At 36.4% G+C, this 25985-nt stretch overlaps 1 protein-coding gene across 4 annotated transcripts in view; it reads left to right on the top strand.

Annotated features, from left to right (window-relative positions):
- The window catches only part of STRN (striatin), a 67505-nt gene extending 42513 nt beyond the window's left edge, over window positions 1–24992 (top strand). For 2 of the 4 annotated variants that reach the window (XM_088161356.1, XM_014876692.2), the window contains 10 exons: window positions 1663–1806; window positions 3871–4007; window positions 8374–8549; window positions 9498–9545; window positions 10223–10344; window positions 11197–11364; window positions 13600–13740; window positions 15994–16101; window positions 16947–17033; window positions 17117–24992. In XM_088161356.1, the coding sequence (XP_088017482.1) occupies window positions 1663–1806; window positions 3871–4007; window positions 8374–8549; window positions 9498–9545; window positions 10223–10344; window positions 11197–11364; window positions 13600–13740; window positions 15994–16101; window positions 16947–17033; window positions 17117–17286 (1301 nt within the window). In that variant the 3' untranslated portion in view covers window positions 17287–24992. Of the gene's footprint in view, window positions 1–1018; window positions 1106–1662; window positions 1807–3870; window positions 4008–8373; window positions 8550–9497; window positions 9546–10222; window positions 10345–11196; window positions 11365–13599; window positions 13741–15993; window positions 16102–16946; window positions 17034–17116 lie in introns of all 4 variants that reach the window. The other 2 variants (XM_014876708.2, XM_014876684.2) reach the window with 2 other exon arrangements.
- Window positions 24993–25985: the final 993 nt, after the last annotated feature.

Here is a 25985-nt window from a genome sequence, read left to right as displayed (position 1 = left end):
TTAAGATAGACAGGGCATGCCAATATATGATTACAGTGAAAGTGATTTTTGTAACTTGTCTGTTATATTTAAAATATACAGACATGTTATATAGTTCAGGGAAAACAGCTGTAGGATTAGTTTAGCAGAAATTACTTAATACAAGTATTGAAATTCTGTTCTTGAACAGCTGTTGCCTTTTTATTTTTGATGGAAAAAACTCAATTATTAATATAGATGTAGACATTATTGGAATATGCTTTATATTGTTATGATAAAAATTCATGATGTAAAGGCAGCACTTGGACATGCAGTGCTCCTTCATGAAGATAACTGCTGCTCAGTACCTTTTGGATTGATTTGATTGGTTTGATTTTGATTTGATTTGATCTTGGGAGACAAAGTGGTTTATTGTAGCAGTAAAATTAAGCATCTTTCCATGGACAAACCATCATTGGAGGAGCATCAATGCAGAAAAATCCGGAAGAATCAGAGCCTGTTTTCAGTTATTCATAATATTGCACATAGTGAAGAAGAATGTGAGGGAGGCTGGCTGGAGAAAAAAGAAGGGACTAAATAACATTAAATTTTACAAAGTTTGTTTCTATGACTTTAATTTCATCATATATGATGCTTAGCCACTGAAATGCTACTAAGTAAAATGCTGTTTTTATAAAGCAGATATTATAGTAAAACAATCTTGCAAAATCCTTCTTAGTGTTTTTCTGGATTGAGTAACATTTTGGTGACAGAGGAGTTAAATACAATTTAGTTTATTATCAGTCATTATGGTTAGGGTGGACAAAGTAGTGTTTGCAACTGCATTAGTAAACTCTTGATTTTGCAAGGCTGTAGTAAACATTCCTGTGAAGTAATAAGAGAATAGAATCATAGAATGGTTTTATGAGAGAATACATATATTAGAGTACACTACTGTGTTAAAGCTGCTTTAAAATAGCTGTATTATTTACTGGTCTAGGAAAAAACATAATGGACTATGGGTAAGACATTTTCCCATTCTTAATTAAACTTACAACAGGAAAAACTACCGAAGATATGTTTCAGCCTCAATCCTATATAAAACAGTCAAAACAGGGATGTGGGAAAATGATGGAGCAAAGCACAGGTAAGTGTCAAGAAGGGCATGGGTCTTCACCATATGTAGCTTCAGGAAGTAGGCCAGTGAATCCAGTTGCATTTTTGTTTTAATAAAAGTGTAACTTTTTGGATTATATAGTTCATGATACTACACTACTGCACAAATAAATTTGAATTACAATGTTGTCATAAGAATATGCTGCACAAAGTACCTGATACACAAATTCTAAAATATTCACAGATATCAGCTATTGTTTTAGCAAAGTAAATATTCTAATAGTCTAAAGTGTGACTCAGTTGGCGGCATTCTTCAGCATCCCATACAAGTAGCACTATGAGTTCATACATATGGGGAAAATTGTGCATTCACAGTTCTCAGTTGCTTCTATCACTTTCTTCTTGAAATTCATTTCATGCTGGATGATTAGTTACTGCTGAATTAAGTGCTCATTAGTTTTTCTGTGGTAATGTCATAATGCAAGGTAGGACCCATTGTTGCATGTGCTGCTGTAGCATATCTGATTTAAGCAGTGTCATCATGAACTATGCCTAAACCCTTTAATTTTTTGTTTTTTTTCTGGTTAGGGCCCAACAGGTCAAAGCTGCAAGATATGCTTGCAAACTTGAGAGATGTTGATGATCTCCCTTCATTACAGCCATCTGTTGCACCTCCTTCTAGGCCCAGTAGCTCAAGGCTCATTGAACATGAGATAAACAGGACGGATGAAGGTAAATATTAAAAAAGCACATACCCCTTCGTTGAGGGTGAATGTTTATAGCTACTTCTTAAGGATTATCCTCTAAGACTTTCCAAGCACTTTGCAAATTCTGATTCAGTATTGGTAAGGTCAAGGCACCTACCCAAGTTCAAGTCTTGACTGAATACCTTTGAGCATGATGGAAAAAAAAAAATTGGCACTTAGTGGCTTTGTAATATGACCATCCTAAATCACTCGCTGAAGCCTGGCAGACAAGTGTGGGCCAGAAACTCTGAGGACATAAGAGCATCATTTTTTTTCCCATTGACATAATTTTAAATGTATGTATGTATACATACACACACACAAGCATGTCCTTTTTTCCCCAAGTGCAAAGATAGAGGCTCTGCAGGTAAACACAGATGCCTTACTATAGCTTTCAAAAGCATGTGGAAATTGTGTAGTGAATCATACAGAACAACTTGCAGCTTGCCAGTGTATTAATTTCCATAATGTGTTCCAGAAAAATTCTCACAGGGGCTAGTCCAAGTATGGAGAGCCATACATGCATCTTTGTAATGAAGCATTACTATTATGTCTAAAAAATGCTAATTCATCTATTTGATTCAATATTTGAATTTCTATAATATAGAGCATAATAACATATAGTATATGAGGCTGTATTAATTTGTCAAATATAGCAGCCTTCCAGTACTTAGAGGGAGCTTGCAAGAGAGCTGGAGAGGGACTTCTTGCATGTAATGACAGTACAAGGGAGAATGGTTTCAGACTGAAGAGATTAGATGTAGATTAGATATTAGGAAGAAATTCTTTACTGTGAGGGTAATGAGACACTGAACAGGTTATCCAGAGAAGCTGTGGATGCCTTGTCCCTGGAAGTGTTCAATGCCAAGTTGGATGGTGCTCTGAGCAATCCTATCAAGTGGAAGGTGTCCCTGCCCATGGCAGGGGGCTGGAGAATGATAATCTGTAAGGTCCTTTCCAACCCAAACCATTTTATGATTCTTGGATATCATGTGCTCTACTAAGATGGTAAATATGTGTTTTGAAAAATGTGCAAAACATGAGTTCCACTTAGCAGTTTTTCAGTGAGAGTGAAAAAGTAGGTTGGCCAAGTTATAATTAAGATGCATAAAAAGCCCTGGTGTGTGGAATAGTTACCAAAGATCTCAGTCGTTCTGCTTCCTTCATGCTCAGTGGTTTTCTTTATGAAAGGGGTAACTTAGCAACGCTTTGAGAAGTGGAAGAATTTTTTGTTGAATGTTCCCTTTCCAACTTTTCTCACATGTACTGAGAGCTATATTAGCAGAGCTCTATTTTCATGTCCTTTCAGTAATGTGTTTTTTGATTCAGAGACTCAAAAGGATTCTCACAAAAAAGGACAGCTGATTGTTACCAGTCTGAGTTCGGTATTACTATTAGCTGTGTATTGCTTTATAAAGCTGAGACACCATGATATTTTGGGTGCATATTTTTTTTTATTCTAGTAAGTTTTCAAATTTTGTGTCCTGTATGTATTGTGTGTTGAATGAAATATTGCATTGTGAATTCAAATGACAAGAAAAGAGAACGTTTGTGTAGACTTCTGGGTGGAAAAGGTAAAAGGTGTTTGTGGTGAAAAGGTAATAACTAAAAGACCTAATCAAAGAGCAGTGCTTGAAGGACTTTTATTTGGGCTGCTCCCACCAGCTGTTTTTATCTACATTTTTGTTGCTTCTTCAGCACCTATTTGCATATTTGCATAGCTGAGCTGGGAAAGGTGTTTTCTATGTTACTTGTGCATTATGTATGGATGAATGGTAGCACACCCTTCCTGCCCATGGCTGGCTCCCTTTACTGCCTGGAGTCGCATACACCTCAAGTGTAGGTGTGTTCAGAGAATGCTGTTTATTGGTAAGTACAGTGATTATCTTTGGAATAGTTGTTTTTCTATGCATCTCTGTGTATCTTTTTCCCTGTGGCTACTTGAGAGATATGTAGCATTCTGAAAGTGGACAATGCACTTTTATTGTACAGTGTAGTATAAACCTATGTTTCAGGATTTTTGTTTGTTTTTTTTTTTGTTTTCTTGCAGTGGAAGCTTTAACATTCCCTCCATCCTCAGGGAAATCTTTTATTATGGGAACAGATGAAGCCCTTGAAAATGAACTGGGTCTTGGAGAACTGGCAGGCCTTACTGTAGCAAACGAGGCAGATTCACTGACTTACGATGTAAGTGGTTATTAATGGTAACTCAACACCCTTCTGTCTTGTTGAAGGCAGATGCAAGTTACTTGCGTGTAATTCAGCAGAAAACATTCTCCAGTTAAAATTACGCTGCCAGAAGGTGTCACAAAGTTTTACTTAACAAAGCTCTCCTTCCCATACACAGCAGCATTCAAACTCATGGCAAGCCCCTCTCCTCTCATTTGCCTGCTCTGTCATGCAAATAGTTGAAAGTAAATTAGTGATAGTGGTAGAACAGGGTACGTGTAACCCCAGTAACTGAGCAAAATTAGGAGTATCATCACCAGCAGATGGAGAGACATTTATGTCCCGTTTACATGGGCTGTTTACATGCAGTTTTGGGCCACTCCACTTCAAAAGGATTGTAGAGAAATTAGAGTCCAGTAGCTTCTGACTGATGAGGAAATGTTAAGGGAGCTAGTCTGGCTCAGCTGTTAGGAGGCTGACGGGTGCTTGAATAGCAGCCTGCAGGCATTAAGGCAGGAGAAAACAACAGCAAATTACAGCTTGCGAGGTTCAGGTAACACACTGGGGGAGAAAGTTATGTAGTAGGTGATACTGAAACAGCTTGCTCAGAGAAACAGTGGAAACCCTCTCCTGAGAGATTAATTCAAGACTTGGCTGGGGCAGAGCTATGCATTTACATTACCTGGTGTGGGCAATAGTTTGATTTCAAATGGGAAACTGGACCAGAATTCTTAGGAGGGTTTTGTGGCCAGCACTTCTGTGGCTATGTATGCAGCCTTATTTTTCTTGCACTGTTTATGAAAAAAATCTTTCTTAAAATTGCATGTTTTCAGTTGTATGGATTTTTTTCCTGTATTTCTCATTTCTTGGGAAAAGTTACTTCAGGTATTAATTTAATCATCTGCTCTTGTGTGATCTGTCAGCTTCAGATTAATCTTGCTATTGCATTGCCCAGCTGTGTCAAGTTTGAGGGATTTCAGAGATAATTTTTAATACTGTCTTGGGGAAGAATACTACCCTTTGGTAAATCTGACTCTTAAATAATAATTTTCTGGGATTTTACTATCACAAATGAAGTCTGAGACTTTAGAAATAAGATGCGGGTCCTTACTTTCAAGTTCTACCCCTGTATGTACTTGTAAAGCAATGAAATACATAGTTAATAAAAGCTTATGCACATTTTGAGTGCCACTGCAGAGATGTGAGCTACCACTACAGCAAGTTTCTGAACATGTTATATGTTATGAATCATTAATATTGCAATGAATGCAGAGCATTTCTGCTAAAATTCAGTATTTTAGTATTATCTCCTAATTTGGGCTCAGTTCTTAATGTTTTTACTAATTGTCCATAACTGTGTCTTCAGAACGGGGTATGGTAATGTACAAATAAATTTCTGTTACAGATATTCCTAAAAATCCAAGGCTGGATTTTAAATTCAGAGAACGTGACAAACTTAACCCATCTGTACAAGCTTTCATTGCTTGACTTCATTGTGCAAGTGTCCATATAAACTGTTGTGTTTGTTCATGTCTCTGTATCCTGAACTAACACCTTTCATTTATGGAGTAGCACTTCCTTATCCACTCCAATCCTTTCCTGCATGATAGAGAATATTAACTTCTATTTGTTCATTTGTCCAATGCCTGTATGAAGTCCTGTGATCAGGAATTCATAGTCATGGTTACCTCGACTCTTACCTTTTTCTAGTGTTGACAATGAAAAAAACCATTAACAAAACTTTTTGCTCTGGTACTGTGCACTGTATTGAAGCAAAAGAAAGGCTGGTGTTTCTATTTCAAGCTTCATTGTAAGTTTAGCTTATAGATAATATAATGTTTCTGTTTTGGACTATTTCACACATCTGGCTCCCAAATGTGAATCAGGTATGATTGGTGCAAGTTTACTATGTTATTTTTAAGTGTCAGTTTTGAATCATATGGAGAATCAAGTTGAAAGATCATGCAAATCAGACTTCAAATATATTTGCTTTCAAGAGTGGCAGGCACTTTTCCCATTTTTGGTCCCTTTTATCCCACTGACATTTTTGCTGGATTCTTCTAAAAAATGGCAGCATTAGCCTACCTCATTTCATGGTTTCAGTTTTTTAAATATTGCTGTGACTGTAAATTGAAGAATGGTTTTCACTTGATAATGGAGATTATGAATTTATTACTTAAAAGACAATTTTTTTCTTTTATAGATAGGTTTTTAGAGTATCTAACAAGATTACATTTTCCAGATTAGCCAATACACTAAAGTTTGCCTTTTCTTTTTCCTTCCTTTATACATTCTTGGCAAACATTCACTTTGATTGGCTCTGTTTTTTTCCCTAATCCTTCTGGATAGATTAAGCATCTTCATAAAATTATAATATATTTTAGATTTTAGGTAAGAGTAACTGAACTACAAAATCATTGCATTAAATGTTAAATTGATTTGGAGGTTTTTGACTTCGGAGTTTGATTTCTTACTTTGAATTTTGAACAAGAGAAATTCCTATAATTGCATGCCATTTCTGGTTTTAGTTTTCAATTTGTTTTCAATTCGTTTTTGGCTTTGTATAGACACAAATTATAAGTGGCGAATCCAGATTAGGTGCTAATTTTGGGGTTGGCATTCTCCTAAACTGCTTTTCAGGCCTTGGGTTATCTCACTGTTGTACTTTGATGGGGAGAGACAGAAGGAGGTTGTCTGCTGTGTGAGTAACCAGCCTCACAGCTTGTGAGACTGGTGGGTAGAGTGATGTGGTGCAGCCAGGTGGGTGATGTGTCAGGGCTAGAGTTTGTTTCCACCTCTGCTGCTGGTCTGCTGGCTGGGACTGCCCTCCATCTACTTCCCAGTTTATAAACTACCCATCTTGGACTCCTTTTGGAAGGACATTTTTGAATGAAAGAGAAAGAAATGGAGAATGTTATCCTGCTAGGACTGGAATTCACTGTTAGGCCATCTGAGTTATCTTTGTGGCTTTTGCAGATGTGGCACAGAACCTGTCCTGCCGGTATGGCAGCTGGAGGGCAGCGGGTCCCCTCCATCACCTGATTGGCATTAGGTGCCTATGTTGGGGCAACCAAATTCCTCTCCAGATATCTGTACATCTTGTACCCTTTTTGCTGAAACTTTCTTGGCCAGTCTTCAGAAAACCTGCCAGAGCTGCTAACCGTGCAATCCTGCCCCATCCTTGTATCAGCTCGAGCATTTGTCTGTTCCTTCACTGAGCCAACTTGGCTCAGTAAACTGGCAAAGAAACTGGCTTATCTCCCTGAGCAAGGCAATATGTCATTACTAAGAAATATGATGAGACGAAACCTGCTGTTTTTTACAGCTCCCTTCTCCTTGTTTAAAATCTATGGAACCTTTTAGTTGATGTATATTTTTATTATTAAATATAGATGTAACAAAGCTTAAGCAAAAGCACTTCTGTTCTTAAACCTCCTCTTTCACCGCCAGTCCCCAGAATAAGATGTTTCTTGAAGTGGCTCAAAACAGTTGTCTTACCTTTGCAGTTAAAGATATAAATTATTTGGGATTATCTGTAGATTTCAGCAAGATAGACATCAGTACAATTATTTGTTTCCTTGGTTTTCCATAACCACCATCAGCAGTGGTTATGGAAAGGTAAATTTAACTCATATGTTGACTGACAGTGAAAAAATCTGTTCAGCGTTTTGTGTCAATATTTGTTCAGAGGGGCAATATTGAAGTAACTTACTTTTTTTAAAACTTTCTTTTTGGATCTTCTAAAATGCATTTATTGCCAAATAATTGTGTCTGCATACATGATACCTTATTGCCTGCCAGTTAGATTCTTAGTGTGCAGCCAAGTCCATTTTGCCTTTTTTCCCCTATTCTGGCAAACTTTACTTATCATGCATTATTACAGCACCTGTGTTGCCTTAGCTGGTTGTTAGGTTGTGTGTGTTCCTTTCTATGCTTCTAGAGACTTCTCTGTTTCTCTCAGATCTTTGCTTTAGAGGTGCCATCTCAGTAGTACTTTGGATATTCAGGGACCACAACTTGCTGAGTCAAGCCCAACTTTGTAAGTGAACGAACCAGTAGGTATAGATCAAATTTTAAATATTTAAGTGAGTTCATTGAAGTTTCAATGCTTTTAAAGTGTGTAATATTACAGACATGAGAGTATTTCAGATTTGCATAGAATTTATTGCTGTGGATGTAACATTACTTGTATGGAATAGGTCTACCTTGGTTCTCATTTTGAAGTGTCTGGTTAGTGTTAAGTGGACTGTTGTTTGAGAGCAGGGTATTGTGAAAAGTGAGTTAGGTAATTTGACATCTTCTGAAAATGCCAAACTAAATTTTTGATTTCTTCCTTTTGTTGTGCCTTCCAGCTTAATTACAAGTTTGGCATTTTTTTTATTAGATAGCCAACAATAAGGATGCATTGAGAAAGACTTGGAACCCCAAATTTACATTAAGAAGTCACTTTGATGGAATAAGAGGTCTCGCTTTTCATCCGGTTGAACCAGTCTTAATAACAGCTTCAGAGGACCATACATTAAAAATGTGGAATTTACAAAAAACAGCCCCAGCAAAAAAGTAAGATTCTTTTTCTTTCTTTTATTCAAAAACAATTTTAATTTCTGAAGAAACCCCCCCCCCCAGATATTACTTCACTGAATGCCTCTTGCAGTTAATGGAAAGTGTTCCCTGAATTTAAGAGTAGGAAAACAAGCTCTCAGAGAAGGGTGGAGATGCCTAAAGAATGCCAGAAAAAAATCCATGTGTGTTGGTGAATGTGTTTTGTTTGTGAGGAGGAAAACCATTCACTTTTTAATATTTTCCTTGCAGATAACTTGACGAATTAATTTACTAGTGAAATATTTGGATGCGGCCTGTTAGTGTGCTTGCATGTGTATATAAATGTATAGGATGCATTTATATATATATATATGCATGTGTATGTATACACATACATGCATATACATGTGTACAGCTTGAAAGTGAGATGTTGCCAGGTTCCTCTGTTCACTGTCTCTTGCAAATTGCTAGGAATTTGCAGAAATGAGAGGAAATTCCTAGCGGGCCTAATGTGGTTCTTTTTGAAGAGAATTGGGCAAAAATTGAGTTCTCCCTTGGATTGATAACATCCAGAGCAGCAAATTTGGAAGCACTTCAGTGTTGATAGAAAAACTATGAGTCCATAACTCCTTTGCTCTAATAGGAACAATTAATGATACATTCTATGTGATGCTGATGTCTCTCCATTCCTTCTGCTCCACTGATGTACCTGCCTGCTTGTTTGATGGGTCTGTGGACTGCCTTGAAGGTCTTTAAACAAAAAACCAAACACCAAATCCTATTGTGTTTTGAAAGACTGCAAATAGTTCCTAGACACGTGAAAAATCATGTTGGGAGAGGAACTTGTGGGAGAAACACTGCAAAAGATGTAGCAGGGATTTTAAGAATTCAGCAGTTCTGGCACATTTTTGTAAAGCATTGTGTAAGATGGTATGCATGTTAACATTTTTTTCATACTTCATTTAGGAGTGCTTCTCTTGATGTAGAGCCCATATATACCTTCCGAGCACATAAGTAAGTATTTCTTGAGAAATACTGTCATATTTTGAGAAAGATAGATAGATTTTTGAACAGAAACAGAATTTTTTAAAAAGTAATTTCCACCTTATCAACTACTGATTTCATGTGATGCTTTTTGTTCCCACGTTGTTCAGAATATCTGCATGTGTTCTTCTTCTTTCTGCATATTTATGTCTTAAGTCTGATACACCACAATTTTACAATGAAAAACCTACAAATGATCTAGTTCAAATTTGATTAGGTATTTTGTTCATCATTGCAGCTTTTGCCTTTTTGCCACATATTTGCGTATGTGGAATGAAACTGAAGAAGGATGAATGCAGTTAATTTAAATCTACTGAGATAATTTCATGAAAGAGCCTTAAATCTTTTGAAAAGAGAAAAAATCTGTTTATGTGAAATATAAAATCCTAGAGTTTAAATTGTGATGGTTTTCACATTTCATGTGCATAATGAATAATTGTCCTAATTGTAGTTGTGTTAAGAGATATTGTGGAGGGTATTTTTGTGGGAAATCTTGTAGCATATGATTTCATTATGCAGTTTTTGTTGCAATCCATGCAGCAAGTGAATGATGCCTAACATGGAAATTTGAGGATTCTGATGACTGACATTGCATTTCATGTAATGAAAATGTTAACAGTCAGTGTTTCTTTGGGGCTTTCTTCCAGTGGACCAGTGCTCTGTGTGGTGATGAGCAGCAATGGTGAGCAGTGCTACAGTGGGGGAACGGATGGCCTCATCCATGGCTGGAGCACAACCAACCCAAACATCGACCCCTATGACTCTTATGGTAAGTTACTGTCACACGCAGCAGCGAAATGATCAGTTTAGTGACAGTAATGGTATGGCACTCAAATAGTGTAATTTGTAGATAATGCTCTATGAAAGCTTAAAAGAGCAAATTGAATGTTATCTTCAATGACTTACAGTAACCTTTTGTTTTAATGCTGATGCTGCTTGATGGCAAGATAAAATGTCATTTTCTTAAAAAAGGCCTTGATCTCATCATAGTTTTGAGAAAGAGCTAGTCTAAAGTACAGGTTTTAAAAGTACAGGACTAAACCTGATAATTGGCAGGTACAGGAAATGCGTATTTAGTGTTCTTTTCTTTGACAAATTTCTGTGGAGTTGAGATTAAAAAGTTTTATAATCTGAGACCAGAGTTGTTAATGTTGGCTAGAAGCAGCTAAAAAGGCCCAGTTCAGTAAAATTTACTAGATCTGCATGGATGTCAGCCTTGTGTCTGGATTTTATGATTTATTTTTCGCTTCTAGTAGCTTCAGATGCAGTTGGCCTCAAAGCTAACTTCTGCGTAAAAGGGACTGCTGTGGCATTAATGGCTGTTTCAAAGTGAATTTTAACAGTGAAATGTGTTTTGCCAAAGTCAGTACTGTCCCTTCTGCTGAAGCATTCTTTTGTTCCTTTAGTTGTAAACTGAGTAATTCAATGTCGCATATGCTGCTGAAATTCAACCATCTTAATGCCAGAATAATTAAGACTTCTATATTTATATGATGTGATTGATCTTGGGTTTTTTGTGGATTATCTTCCAAAAGTTGGTGCCTAAACACAGGCTAAGCTACAGCTATTGACTTAATTCAGGTTTTGTTTTGAAATGTGTTTTGTTGTGTTTCATTCACAGATCCTTCTGTTCTAAGAGGTGCTTTTGTAGGCCATACTGATGCAGTGTGGGGTCTGGTTTACAGTGGAGCTCACCAGCGTTTGCTGTCCTGTTCAGCTGATGGCACTATACGTTTATGGAAAGCTACAGAAATTGCTCCAGCTCTCAATATATTTAATGATAATCAAGGTACAGAAAATTACCCTACCCAGAAGTTCATGAGCAGCACTGTTCAGACTGACGTAATTGGCTACTGAATAGAAATGCTTCTTGCACTTCTTTCTGAGTTTTGTATCTTTATGAATGTTTTTGGGAAGAGTAAATTTTGTGACCCTTCTTTGACATTACCTGAGTATATACCTACATGGATACATCTAAAAGCCAGCTGCTGCAGATGATGTGCTGATTTTACTGGCATCATCGAGGATAATGTATTAACTCCATAATTCAGATTCAGACTTGAGTTTCCACTAGGCCCTTGCTTTTGGTTTGTCCAGAATAAAAAGCCTTTCTTTCCCCAGTGGAAGTTTGGAGTCACGAGTGTTTAATTTCAGGCCAGTGTCATTGTACCTCCCAGATTTGTTCCTTGTGCCTCTAACACAGAGATTCCAATTTAATTTCTGAGTTTGCAATTAACTAAATAACAATAACCTAGTGATTCTCAACACTTCTAGTTGAAAAAAATAATTCTTTGGAGTTAGTTACTGAAATGTCATGCACAAGTGAAAATCCCACTGGTTAGAATCTAATTTCTGGAAGTTGCTGTCTGTCTGAGTCAGAGTGCTCCGGAATGAGCCCACTGACATTGCCAAACTCTCTTAGAGCTGATAGTCATTAAAGTCAGCCCATGAGCTGAGACAGCTCCTTGTCTCTTCAGAAAAACTTTGAGGCAAAATAAACCTTGTCACAGCTGAGCGGACATGTCAAATTATAGAGTAAAGCTGGTCAGATATGCCTCTGCTTGTTAGTTAGAGTGAGCAAAATAAAAACCTTTAATGTATTTTAGTTTTTGCAAAACTATGTTTCTAAAGATATGCAGGCTTCTTATTGCCAGCTTGCCTATCTGCTTGCTTTGAAAACTTCCTGGTAGAGTTACTGTGAGTTATTTTGTTTTTAATTATTAAACTAAGGGGGTAGGAGGAGTAGTCTTGCCTCACAGAGCTAATATTAGGGCTTTTTTGTATTCTAAACTGGAATGAAGCCCAGTTGTGAAATACAAGGACTGAAAACTCAGTTTTCCTATGGCTTATTGATAACCTTGAATAAACCCCTTAAAATATCCATCATTCATTATTCAAGTCCTTTAGATTAACCATTGTAGGCTTACCAGGAAGCTGCAGATAAGCACGCATGGCAGTGGTAGAAAAGGTCACTTGAGAAACAATGTGTCTTCTTCTCACACCAGTCTTTTTTTGGCTTTTTTTCAAGTACTTGTAGGTAAACTACCACCATTCCTGAGAAATATTCCTGAGGTCCTGTGTCTCAGAAAGATACTTCTCTCCTGAATCTTTAGAGAGTTTACAGGGATGTGATGGTATTCCTGTGTTATCTGAATCTATGATCCAACATTAGGTCGCTTAAAATTCAGTTTCTCACTCTCTATCGTTTCCTCCTCTTCCTGGCATCTGTTGCAACTGGTGTTCTTTCACAAAGCAGGTGGTGAACAGGACATTTGAGGATTAAAATCCTATGCCCAAGCTTTGCTGATTTGATCTTCTGTCCTGTAGTGTGCAGATATATACAGTATAAGGAGATCAAATATATACCACAATAGGCAGCAACTTTGAAATACTAGATATATATATTTATTTATATTTTATCTATGTATTTATATGTGTTTATATATATTATGATATAACGTAATAAATATATTGTATGTATATACATAAATTTATAATGTATTTATGTAACTTTACATTAGGACACTTCCAGTGTGTCAAATCTGCACCTAGAGAAATTTGGTGATTTTTAAGCTCTGATTTTGTCTAAGTTAATTACAACAACGTTAATCATCTGCCATATCATTTGTTGTACCACTTCAATTTCATGTCCTTTTACTTAAAGTAATGGAGTTTGGTGGAGTTTTTTTGAGAATTATTGTTACAGTTAAAGGAAGGAAAAGGGGCCAGGGAGCTCTTGCTTTCTTAATTTCAAAGTAGATTTCTGCACAACTGCAGTTCCAGATGCAGCATCTTAGTAAAGAATGTTGTTGATATACATGTCAAAAAAAGTAGGATTAAAATAGTTACCATACAGACAAAGATATTTAGATTGGCATAATTTATATTTTAGAATGCAACCTTTCCTTTCATAATTGTGGTCCTTTTGATGTTGAAGTGCTTACTTTTTTTTTTAATGATTTTTTTGTTTAATTTTTAAAAATTTTCTTTACACCAACTGCATCTTCTCTACATTGTTTTCTAGAAATGGGAATCCCCTCATCAGTAGACCTTGTGAGCAGTGACCCAAGCCTCATGGTAGCATCATTTAACAGTGGACACACTAGCATTTTTAACATGGAGACACGGCAACGAATTCTTACCCTGGAGTCCAGTGTGGATACTAGTATGTATCAGAGCCCTAAACCTACCAAAGGAAAAAAATTTGCTTGTTTAAGATTGATACTGTTGATAATCTTTTCAGTGTTTCCAAAGAACAGACATTGTCTTGAGAAATTATAAGGTGAATTATGTTACAAGCTTTGTTCTGAGATATAGCAGTAAATTGTTACTACTACAACAGACCTCATGGGTTTTGCAGTAGCAGAAGTGTGTGCATACTTTTGAAATAAGATAGAAGAAATGAGCTCACACTCTGAATTCCTCTTCAAGGCGTAGTAGTGCGAGAAAAAGCACAAGTTTCTTTAATACAGCTGTGTGATCTTTGCAAATTCAATATATCCATTTTCTCTTCAGTCCAAAATTTCCAAATAGAGGCAATATTAGGAAAATTTGATGGTAAATTTATTTAAAAATTGGGAGTGTGTGCCAATTCTTTTGTATTTTTCCTCAGAGGTATCCATTTTCTAAGCTTTATTGCACTCTTTGCTCATTTGGGCTTGGGCTTTAGTTGAAATTTTCGCTATAGGAGGAAAGCAAAGCTCCAGAGAAAGTGTATTAATTCACAAAGTCCCATATAATGCCTTGGATCATGGCAGTGACCACTATTACTGTGAAGAGCCTGCTATTAGTAAATTATTTTACCCTGACTTTACAGAAAAAAACAGAAATAACTGAAGCCTAAGGTTTCATATTCAGGCCACAGTGGTAAAACACTGAGTGTTTTAAAGTTTTGATATTTCTTCCCCCACCCTTAGGGTTTTATGTCACTGAATTCTACTATTTAATTATATTTTTTAAAAGGACTGAGCCATTCTTGTTGGCTTTGCTTGTGTGTTTTAAAATATTTAAATGACTGTCATGTTATAAGAGCAAATGGGAAGTGCCATATCTTTTCTTCAGGTTATTCCTTACTGTGCTGGATTTCTTCTTTTAACACGTATCTTTGTTCTTGTATAAAAAACCAGTTCTAAATTAGTTAATGCAATTTAGTGGAAGCCACCTTTCTTCTTCCTTCCCCTTCTCCCTTCTATTTTTTTTCACCTCCTCCTCTTTGCTGTAATTCTGTAATGTTCCTTTAGGAAAATGAGACCCTGGTATGGCAACCAGCAGTCCCTGTTTAGTATCTTTAGTTATGTAACAGTACTCTAAAGCTTACATGTATTTTAAAGAAATAAATTGTTATTTCTACAAGAGCTAGACAAGAGGAAAATATCACCTGAAATGCCCTACCACACTACTTAGAGACTCTGCTGCTCAGTATAAGCCTCTGCTTGGCATTTTCAAACTGTTGAGGATGGTTGGCTATGATGAGGGTTCATGTTTTAGTAATTGTAGCAGAGTTTATTAATATGAATGTGGAGTTATTTTCCTTGATTTATACTTTCATAATTTCTGAGTGTCCTGTGAATGATGACACTGCTTTATGATTCAGATTTTTATAGAAAGGTGTAAAATGAAATCTTTACCATTTCAATAGTAAGTGAACCTTCAGTAGTATTCTGTTTATTATAGTAAGAAGTTTGATTAAATGATGTGAATGTTCTTTGGAAGCAATTAGCTAAATACAGTCAACAGGAAAGACAATATCTGTATTTTGACGTTCTGTTTAATGACTGTTTGCAGGTTTTGTCATAATCTATGTTTCCTAAGACCCCTCTGTGTATCACAGCAATACCTGGATTTCTAGCCAGAAAATTCCTATACTTTTTTTCTCTATGTGTATATATATATATATATATCTACATATATATGCATGCTATTTCAGAATTACTGAAGGCGAGGAAATTTGCTCTCCTATGAATAGTCTAGCATCTTTTTTTTTAATAATAATTTCACTACATATATATCAGATAATAAGAGGTAGATTTTGTTTGCTTCAAACATACTGCCTGCAGTATTTATTTTCCTGTCCTGTATGTTATGAAAAAAGTTTGACTTGGCAAGAGGAGGAATGTGTGTGAATGAGGTGTTTTCACTCAGTTTTTGATTTCACATTTTTACCTGATGTGCTATGTAAAACCATATCCAAAAGCTGAACCTTATTTGGCATACATATGTTTTATGTATGTCTCTGTCCTGTGCAGTTTGGAAAGTATTTTAGAGGAAAGTGTATAACATAAGGTGCTAGCTGAGTTTCCGGGATATATACGTAAGAAGTATTTTGCAAATTAGATTGATTACGTATTTATTTCTTAGTAGCAATCTTTCAAAGAACTTAGCAATTTACATATACTGATGTGCATGGGTTTTTTCTTAGCAGTCAGTTCTTCCTGTCAGATAAACAGAGTCATCAGCCATCCAACTCTTCCAATTAGTATTACTGCTCATGAAGACAGACACATCAAATTCTACGACAACAATACAGGTATGCATCTTTCCAGCAGGTCTTAGCCATAGCCATTGTATAATATAAATCATATTCCCAGTATTATTCACACAAATGCTGAGGGATATCAAGAATTGGATAGCCTCTGAAGCAGAAATCTCTCATCACCAATAGAGTCTAAAGATTGCTAGCCCACTTAAAGCTTTGTTGGCAAAGTGATAAGTCTCTCTGCCCATTCTTTTCTGTGTCTCTCTGTCCATTCTTTTAGAATGCCCTATGTAGGGGGTTTATAAATATATAACATAAAAGGCATCTTTTTCAAAATCTTCATATTCTTAGGTTTATGTTTCTTCTATTAGTTGTCTACTATTTTGCTCTTGAGAGCAGGAACCTCTGGCAATCCTTTAGTGCTTCCTAGGCCTCTGCCACATTTGACCCATGATCTCTTACTTTTAACATGAAATCGTTGCTGTAATTATAAAAAGCTGTGATAAAGCATTAATTCTCTCTGAGGCAACTAACATTATCCCCTATTCCCATGTAGTTTATATTCATTGCTTTTAGTATGCTCAGCCCCTGTTTTCCTTCCCATTCAAGATCTTACTTGAGAACTCACTTAATTTACTTAAGGGGCAGATATTTGAAATGCACGGTGATTGCAGTGTCAGGGTGCCTTAAAGCAAAGGTCTCATAAATGTTGATGATACTGCTACTGTGGTTCTTGGGAGCTGTAAACATTAAAATACTGACTTCTTGTATAATTTTAATGATTCAACTGTGGGACAAGATCTTCTTGTGTTTATATCAGCTGTGATAGGGTCATAAGCAGTGAATTCAGATAACAAACTGCAGAAAATAACCTAAATAAATCTTTTCTTTCAAAGGAAAACTGATCCACTCCATGGTGGCTCACTTAGATGCAGTTACAAGTTTAGCTGTTGATCCTAATGGCTTGTATTTGATGTCTGGCAGTAAGTACATTCAGATTTCTTTTTTTTTTTTTTCTCTTGTAAGGCATGCAAATTATAAAGAAAACTGTTTTCCCTTTCTTTAGGCCATGACTGCTCGATTCGCTTGTGGAATCTTGAAAGCAAGACCTGCATTCAAGAATTTACTGCTCATCGCAAAAAGTTTGATGAGTCCATTCATGATGTGGCATTCCACCCATCCAAATGTTATATTGCCAGTGCAGGAGCAGATGCCCTGGCTAAAGTGTTTGTATGACAGAGTGCTTCCCATTCAACTTTAGCTTTGTATATATTTAACCAGCTGCACAAAAGAGAAGAGGAGGGCATGAGTTGTTTTATCTTGCCCTATAATTCAGAGAATGTTTGTAAGTGTTTAGTTTTGCAGGGTGCTGTTTTCTAAATTGACATTTGTTCTGGTTTCTGTGAGCTCAGCTGGTGCTGAGAGCTTGGAATCTCTCAGTTTCAAATAGTTAAAAAAAAAAAAGCTTTTATTTAGAGGGTGTGAATTTTCGTCCAGGCAGGCCTTGGGTGAAACTAGGTCTACATATTCTCTATTAATAAAATGGAGTACTGGAAAGAAGGGGTCTAATTGCATCAGGGAGTAGGAAAAGAGGGAAACTTCCTGGGATGCTTCTCATTGATCTTAATCTTAATGTACTCAAATCACCTGGAAAAAGTGATTCAAAGTCAGTTCACATGCTCATATCATGTGAGAGGCACCTTGTCATCCCTTTGGTATGAATAAAATAGATCTTGTTCAGAGAGCAGTAGTGGATAGTTGATCTCAGCCACCTGGCTGCTAGCCTAAGATAAATGCAATTAAAGGAAAGCAAATTACTAACATAAATTAAAATGCAGTAAAGTTTCTGTTGCATCTTCCGTGTTTCTCAGTAAATATTTAGTTTGCAAAACAATTTATATAATTTTTTTAAGACTGTATTAGCGTATGGCTAGAAACTGAGCCTTTAGTCTAAATCCCAATTAACAACAGACTGACACAGTCTGTGTATACTTTAGTAGCAAATTTAACTTATTCAGATTTTAATGCTGTTTAATGCTGCTTTTTGGAGATCTGGCATAAGAAATTATCACAAGACTTTCCAAAGAAGCTGTCCTACAATTTTAGCTATCAAACATTCATCTCCTCTTTTTGTTCCTGCTAAAAAGGGTATCATTCTGGGCATTAAGGATAACAGTGAAATACTTCGTTTGAAGATTAAATCTGATGCTTTGTATGAGTCCTTTTAGTGGAATTCGTGGGAACTATACAAAGTTCCATCAGTTTGAGAGATTCTGCTACTGCTAGATACATTTCCCAGCTGCACCATTTGAGGGGCTTTTTACCTTGTCCACTTTACTGGGTGTATGTGCCATTGATTGGGTTACCTGAAGAATGAATGCTTCTTGTAATTACTCAACAGATGTGCTTTGTTTATCTATTCAGAGTTTCTCTGTTGATTTGACAAATAACTTTTAATCCAATCTGTTAGTTTTTTCATCCCTTCTTAAAGGAAGGTGAGTGGATTCTTTTGTTATGTGTCATCATCAGAATTATAACTATTCATAAGCACGAAGCTGATGTTTATCTCCATTGGGAATAGAAGCAGAATTTCTGCTGGAGTTGATTTCTGGTGCAGATATGAGTAGGAAAAAACCCAGTGCAACTCTTCATATACCAGCCTGAGGTTAAGACTGGAAACTGATAAATAAATCTTTACCTTTAAACTGACACTTTGTAATCAGGAGTCATTGAAAGATATCAACATAAGGTTTGACTATGTCATTTTTAGAGTGCCATTTGGGGATGGGACCACATTTGAAGTTGATCTCAGAGTTTAAACCAAGTAGATTATTTAGAATAAAAGGTTGACCTGTGCTGTTTGAGCCTGCAACATATTATATGTACTGCTAAAATATCCTGGAATACCTTTTATTGCTCAGAATATTCACATATGTCACTTCATGATATTGATATGCAATATATTTCCTTAGATAAGATTAGAACTTTTACCATGAAACAGATGACTACAATAATAATACAGATTATTTAGTTTTTATAAAATGTTTTGGTTATGATGAAAAGGAGGAAACTTGGCTGCAAAACTGAGCATTCAATTTTGTGAGAGTTCTGTGTACTTGACTCATATTCTTTCAGTGTCATTATTTTATTTCTTTTTGAAGAGAAAATTACAAAGATTTATTTGAAAAAATCTAAAAGTTATGTATATTATATATGTGTATATATATTGTAAACATGTATTAAATGTGTCTAGTAAGGGAAGACTCCATGGGTGCATTTTAATGTTTTAGTATTAAGAGTTCTCTTGAGTTTGTGTATACAAAGGGTAATGGTGTGAGTATGAAATGAATGTTGTGCTTTTGCTTACACAATACAATATGTAGTCACAGTTGTTTAAATTGCTGTACATAAAAACTAATAGGCCAGCATGCTTGTTTTTAAAGACTGTCATTCTGATTACAATTGGAATGTAAGAAGTGGCTGTTCAAATGTGAATTGAAAGATGTTTCCTTCTCACTATTGAGCTCTTGCTCAAACTGAAAAGTGATTTTTTTAAAAGCTGGCAATAGCTAGAGGATGAGGTGCCTTTAAAAAACAAAACAAAACAAATGTAGCCTTACAAAGAGGTTGTGGAATATATCTATATTTTTGTGCTTGTCTTCATAATTGATGTCAATGTCTTTTTACTGTACTTGCTCACATACTTGTAGTACTGCAGGGTATTGTGCATGAGCCTGTCAGATCTTCTGAGCATCATCATAGGAGATAGGGTTGAAAAAATTATTTAGGTTATCTAGTCCATCTGCTTGCTAAAGCAGGATTGTAGACTTGTGCATTCTGGTATTGTCTTGACCAGTGAGATTTTATATGTTCTGAAACAATTAGGCTTCCTTTTAAAGATTATTTCAATAATTACATCTCGCTGGCAGGAGGATTTATGTGATATTTAGTAGCTCTTTTTTGTAACTTCATGCCGGTATTCCAAGCCATGTTTTGTGCCATTTTACATATTCTTCATAGTCTTGTAATTTGGAACCTGCATGCACACACTGGTTCCGGAAGTTGGTATATTTTCATTCCTTTCTGCTTTCTTAAAGCTATTTTTTTAGTCTGCTTTTTTTGCACAACGTTTTCTTGTTTTCACCCTTTAAGCTAAATTCTCCAAAAATTAGTGCCCATACCACCATTCCACATGCATGATTTGTTGGACTTAGTCTGAGGGTCATCTGTTAAGTATGGTTGTTATTTGGTTGGCTTTATCCTCTGTAATGCCATGCTTTTGTGTAGGAAAACCAAGCTTTTGATGTCTGACAAACCTAAATCGTATTTCTTTATTTATGACAACTCCTTTAAATAACATTTGAGCATTGCTACTTTTCAAGTTTCTTCTTCACTTTTAGTATGTTGTTATTCTTTTGCATCTAGAGACTTAATTCCTGTTTCATGATTATCCTGGATCTTACACGCTTTGAACTTCTGACCTCTGAGGGCACTGAATTATTTTTATATGTTCCCCTTTTATGTGCAGTTCTTCCTGGTTCAGTATAATTAGTAACTTTCATTAGTGTGATACATGTGTTTATTGAAAGTGTAAACAAAACTGGACCCAAGTCTTATTCTTGGAAAAAACATTTTTCTGCAGTATCAGTATATAGCATTTTACCATTACTATTTTTCCCATATCTAATTTACATGGTAATTTTTAATGGTTAGCTCATATAATTTTTTGTGTATGTTAGCCTGTGCTAATGATTTTGATTTTACTAATTAATTTAATGGGAGAATTTTCAGTCCTTCTGTATGTTGAAAGTTGGTCCACTGGGTTTAAATACTCTCGCTTTTACTCTTAATTTACTTCACTTGCCCGTTTGCTTTTGCATGTTTGATTCAGTTACCAAAACTCTTGCACAGAATGATTTGGTGTAGCTTGGAAGAAGTTCTAGATATGTTGTGTCACTCTTACAAAATCCTAGTGTCTGCATTTATTTTTGGGCCTCAGAGAGAAAACTTCCACATAAAAGATTCACACTTTCATCTCATTCATCTTTATTTTATAAAGAACATATGAAATATGTTCTTTAGCAAGAAGCCAGTAGAACTATATGCCATATACTGTAAGCTATTTTTTAGGACAAATATTTTCAAATAATATTATGTTAAAGGAGTCCCATGTAATTTGATTAAAGTGTGTGGTGTTTACCATACAGTTTTGTGATTAGGTCATACAATACTGTTTTTCAGTTGTGAATTTAAAGTAACCAGAGACATTGTTCTTTTGAATAAATGTGTGAGAGATAAAGGACTTACTTACACTACCTTTTCAGTACATTTTTTGGATCACAGATGTGTCCCCTTTCCCTGTCTCCTTAGATTTTAACAATGTAATTTTGGGGAGCAGCAATTTCTGTAAGCTCACATGCTTTTTGAGCAGTATTTAATGGGCACAAGTTTGGAAACAAGCAGTTGAAAAGTGGGCATAACTATCGGATAATCAAGTCTTGGTTTTATTGATGCCTTTCAAGATGTGTATTTGGAAACATTTGCAGGCTGTGGCTTGGCAGTGTGTTTGCAGACTGTCCCAGGTTTCCAAGAGCCTGCTTGGTGCCTGTGTGAAAATACCTAGTCAACCCGAAATGCATTAAAGAAGAAAATGCAGCCATTGTGCTTTTCCATGCTGAAATTTGTGGCATTTAGTGGAAGTTGATTGGGACTACACTGTTAGAAATTAAGAAATCAGAATGCAATAGTTAACCTCTTCCATGTGGTAAACTGGTTTGTATAAGATGTAGCAATCTTTGGCATGGCAATATGAGTTTTCTTGGGCAGCTGCAGTTCATGAGCATCGTAGAGATGCTTAACATAGTTGTTACTATCAAGTGGCTGAAAGGATGAAAAGATATCCCTGAAAAAAATGCTCAGATGTTTCAGGAAACTCCTTTTTTCCATAGGCACATGAAGGTGTTGAGAATAATTTATCTAAATCTGACAATGTGTTTAGTTGAAGAGAGTTACAATGGGTGAACAGTCTTGACTCTTTCATAATCAGTGTCTTTAAGCTTAGAGACAGTTACAGAAACAATTTGCCTGTAAACTGCCAGTGAAAGCCTCTGCCACGTTCCTGCTGAGCAGCAGAGAAACTGATGGACAGCAGTGTTGATCCATCCAGTTATGTCAGGGGTGTTCTACAAAAAATAGCCCCTATTATAAAAGATAATGTTAAACAGCGAAGCAAATGAACAAACTCCTGGGGAGGGTGGGGAAGGACTAGGATGACTCTTGTGTAAATAGTTGTTCAGGCAAATGCACTTGTTTAGCCGGTGGGAATGTTCTCAGGAGGGAGGATGATTGTAAATGTGATGTTTAAAAAAATGTCTGTGCCTGTACTAATGACCACACCTGTTCAGGTTATCTATCCTTTTGATATGTGCTTTTTATCTTCCCACTTAAATTTTACTTTAGGGTACATTTTCTGAGAGTCTTAAAATCTCATCTGCAGTGAGCTCTTACTGCAGGATAAGTTTCATAAAGGACTACTGACTTTTCTCTTGGAGTGGTTTTTTGAAGGGTGACAGAGTTTCAGCTTCAGCCCCATCCCTCTCACCACCAAAAGGCCGATTGTTCTTCCTTACACCCAGTTAATTTAATTCTGGTGTGTATCTCTTAGCCTGTTGGTTTTGCTGCTCTGTAGTCAGTTATGAGAGCTTATGAATTGCTATAGCGTTTAAGATATTTTTGAGAATGTAGATTCCACTACAGAAGACATAAATCCAGTTGAATAGTATAATTTGTGGATCTCATCTGGTTTGTTGTCAGGAGAGACCTGTTGTTAGGCTGCAAAATCCAAAACTGTGGCTGAGCTAAAAAGGCATTTAACAATATTTATATTCTTCTTGTCCCAACTTCTTCCTGCTTAACTGTAGATTGTGATATTGTGTGTTAGACTAGTTTTTCCCTGCTCATGCTGCCAACCCATGCTGTGATCCTGAGAGGTCACACCAGTGTTTAAACCATGCCCTGTGCATGTGTTTTGAGCTGCTCAAAGTCTTGTGTTGACATTGTCCTCCAGGCTAGTCTACTTTGATTCCCTCAAGTTTGAATTGCAAGCTTCCAAAATTACTTTCTGGCTATTTTGAGTAACCCTTGGTCCTCACACCAGAGTATTAGACTGTGGTGTTGAGAAAAGACTTATACAGCTGGATTTGTATGATTCGGAAAGGGAAAGGATAACTTACTGCCAAGCCAAATACTGTAATTATTTTTTGATTAGTTGTGAAAAGCAGCCAAAAACATTGTATAAGGGATAAATGATGAACTTCAAGCTAATATTTTTCCATTAAGAATTTATTTTTTTATGCTTCCTGTCATCAAGATACATGCTTTCGAATGTAGCTTGTTTTCAGATGTATGGCTCCTAGAATTGTTTCCTTGCAGTTGGATGTTTGCAAATGTGCATCAGTTTTGAAAACTGTCTCATATGTGTTAGCACTTCTTTTGGAAATGCAAACTGAGCATGTTATCTAATGATTTCTTGTACCTTTATAGTCTAAGCAGACTGAAAAGCAGTCTTTTGCTATGTTTTCTTTGAATAGTGCATCTGAAAGAACTTGTAGAAGGAACTCCATGATGAGATGACTTTTGTTGCTGTTGCTGTTCTCTGTTGGCATTTGTCAGCTTTGCATTGTATTTTGCATAATTATCTTCAGTTGACTGTCAGGTTAAAAAAGACAAATTTCTTTGCCATATGGACTGTAGCTTGAATTTTTTTGTTGTTGTTTTTGCTTATATTAATACACTTTCTTCTTTTCTACTAGAACTTAGAAATACCTGGCAGCTCTCTTTAGAAGTTACTATAGGTGATAACCACTAACACATTAATAATTGCAGTGGCTTCCCTTCTGTTCTGGGTCACTTCCATGGCAGATTGTTGATATGAAAAGGCTACTGTGGCTGATATACAAACAGCTAAAGGAAATTAAGATTCCCCTTCAGAACAATGCTGAGGTTATGATTTTATACTCCAATTTTGAATGACTACTTTGAAACAATGTTGGGCTTCAAGTGTCTTGCAGAATTTTGGATCCAAATGAGAAATACCTATTTGTTGTGTGATAGTCTGCTTGTCATTTTTTTCTGTGTGGCTCAGTACAAGGCTGTGTCAGAATTGCAGTACCACCAAAATTACCTTGTTTAAATGCGACTGTTGTACAAAAGTGAATGTTATTTTGAGTGAGAAATTCTGTTTTCTAATTTATGAAGGAAATAGTTTTATTGGGAGTAAGCATCCATAAATGTAATATATTTCATGATTTTGAAAAGGATTATTAATCATGAGACTTGAGAAAAATGAAAGCGATTCATTCTCTAAAGATTTGTTTAGCGTTTATTATTAAATAATAAATTTTTGCTTTAAATGGAAATGCTTCTTCAAAAACTTAGTATTAAACTTCTTACTAAAACTCAGTAGTTTAAAATGCTGGATGAATATCTAAAATGGCAAAGATAGAAACTTCAGAGGGAGATTATTTTGAAATATGCCAGTGTAATTTTGAGCTTCTCAAGTGCAGCCCTGAATTTTCTCTTTTTCACTGCAGTTCATATTTTGTGAAACTTCTTGGGTAGGTTATATTTAAAGCTACATTCACTTGCCTGAATAAGTCAAATAAATATTTTGTCATTTAAAATTATATAGATCTGCTTATGTTAGTGTGCCATTTAAAATGAGACCCCATTGAGGTAACCATGCAGGTATTTGTGTTGGTATGACAGTAGTGAAGTGGGGTATCTGTGTACTGTACCCGCGTTCTGTGCTGAGCAAAATCACACGGACTTCCAGAAATAAGCAATGGTTTTTAAGAGCAGCTTTATTTAATGTTGCAGCAGCAAGTGTCATTTGTACCATATAATTATGTAAATTGGGTGCTAATAAATACTATTTTTCAACATTTTGCATTGTGTTCGTAATTCTGCATTTTATCACAAGATACAAGATTGGTTTTGGAGTGAGTGCTAGGAGGGGGAAGTGCATTAAGAGTAAGACAAGTAGACTTGTTTGGAGGGGCTTGAGGTAACTCCATGTGAAATTCCTGCTGAACTGTGCAGCATGTTACTGTTCACAGGACTGCCTTGGTTTTTGTGTTCTCCATATGTCTTGGTTCTGTACTGCTGCGCCAGCTTGGCTCTGTTGACACCCCACGTCCTTCCATGTGCTGAGGCACGTGGTCCCTGTGTGGGGGTGAACGTGGGGTGAGCAGACATGCGGAGTGGGTGCGGTTGTGCAGGAGCTGGTCTGTCAGCAGGTGTTGCTCACAGTCAGACACGTGGCTCTTCCCCAGGACAGTGTTCATTCAACGTAATAATAAATGTGTGGTTGTGCCCCTGGGGAAGGGAGGAGGGAGAGCAAACCACACATCACAGATGGCAGCTGTGTTGCTACAGGAAGGTGCTCAAAACGGCACTGTGAGGGGGTGGCAGGAGAACCTACACAGAACTGAGCAGAACAGTTGTCAGTGAGCCCATCCTGTTTTTTCTGAGCTTGTAGGTGGATTAAGCAAAGGCCTCATCTTTTCTTGGTAGGTATAAAATAGCCTGATTTGGTCCTACTCATCTTCCTGCCACATGGGAAAAGAGGAATCACTTTATGAATTGACAGCACCATCTCATTCACCCCAGTGTGAATGCCTCTAGAAGATTCCTGAGATAGGGGGAAAGAAGATATAGTGAATAATGTATGAGTGACCCTCACATGTGGGTGGCCTTCTTAACATGCTTATGGGTTGCCTATGAACAAGACATGGCCCCATGATGATTTGCATGTGAGGAAAACGAGTATACTTGGTGATACAGTGGAGCTTCTACAATTTCTTGTGCTTAAAAATGAGTAATTTCTGCGACTTCTTGAACTGAAGTTCTTGGACTGCAGTATCAGAGTTCTCATT

Source organism: Sturnus vulgaris, chromosome 3 (assembly GCF_052056855.1).
Source record: "Sturnus vulgaris isolate bStuVul1 chromosome 3, bStuVul1.hap1, whole genome shotgun sequence".
In the NCBI taxonomy this organism is placed as follows: domain Eukaryota; kingdom Metazoa; phylum Chordata; class Aves; order Passeriformes; family Sturnidae; genus Sturnus; species Sturnus vulgaris.
Note: the sequence above shows the minus strand (reverse complement) of the source record. Positions and strands in the feature narration are given on the sequence as shown.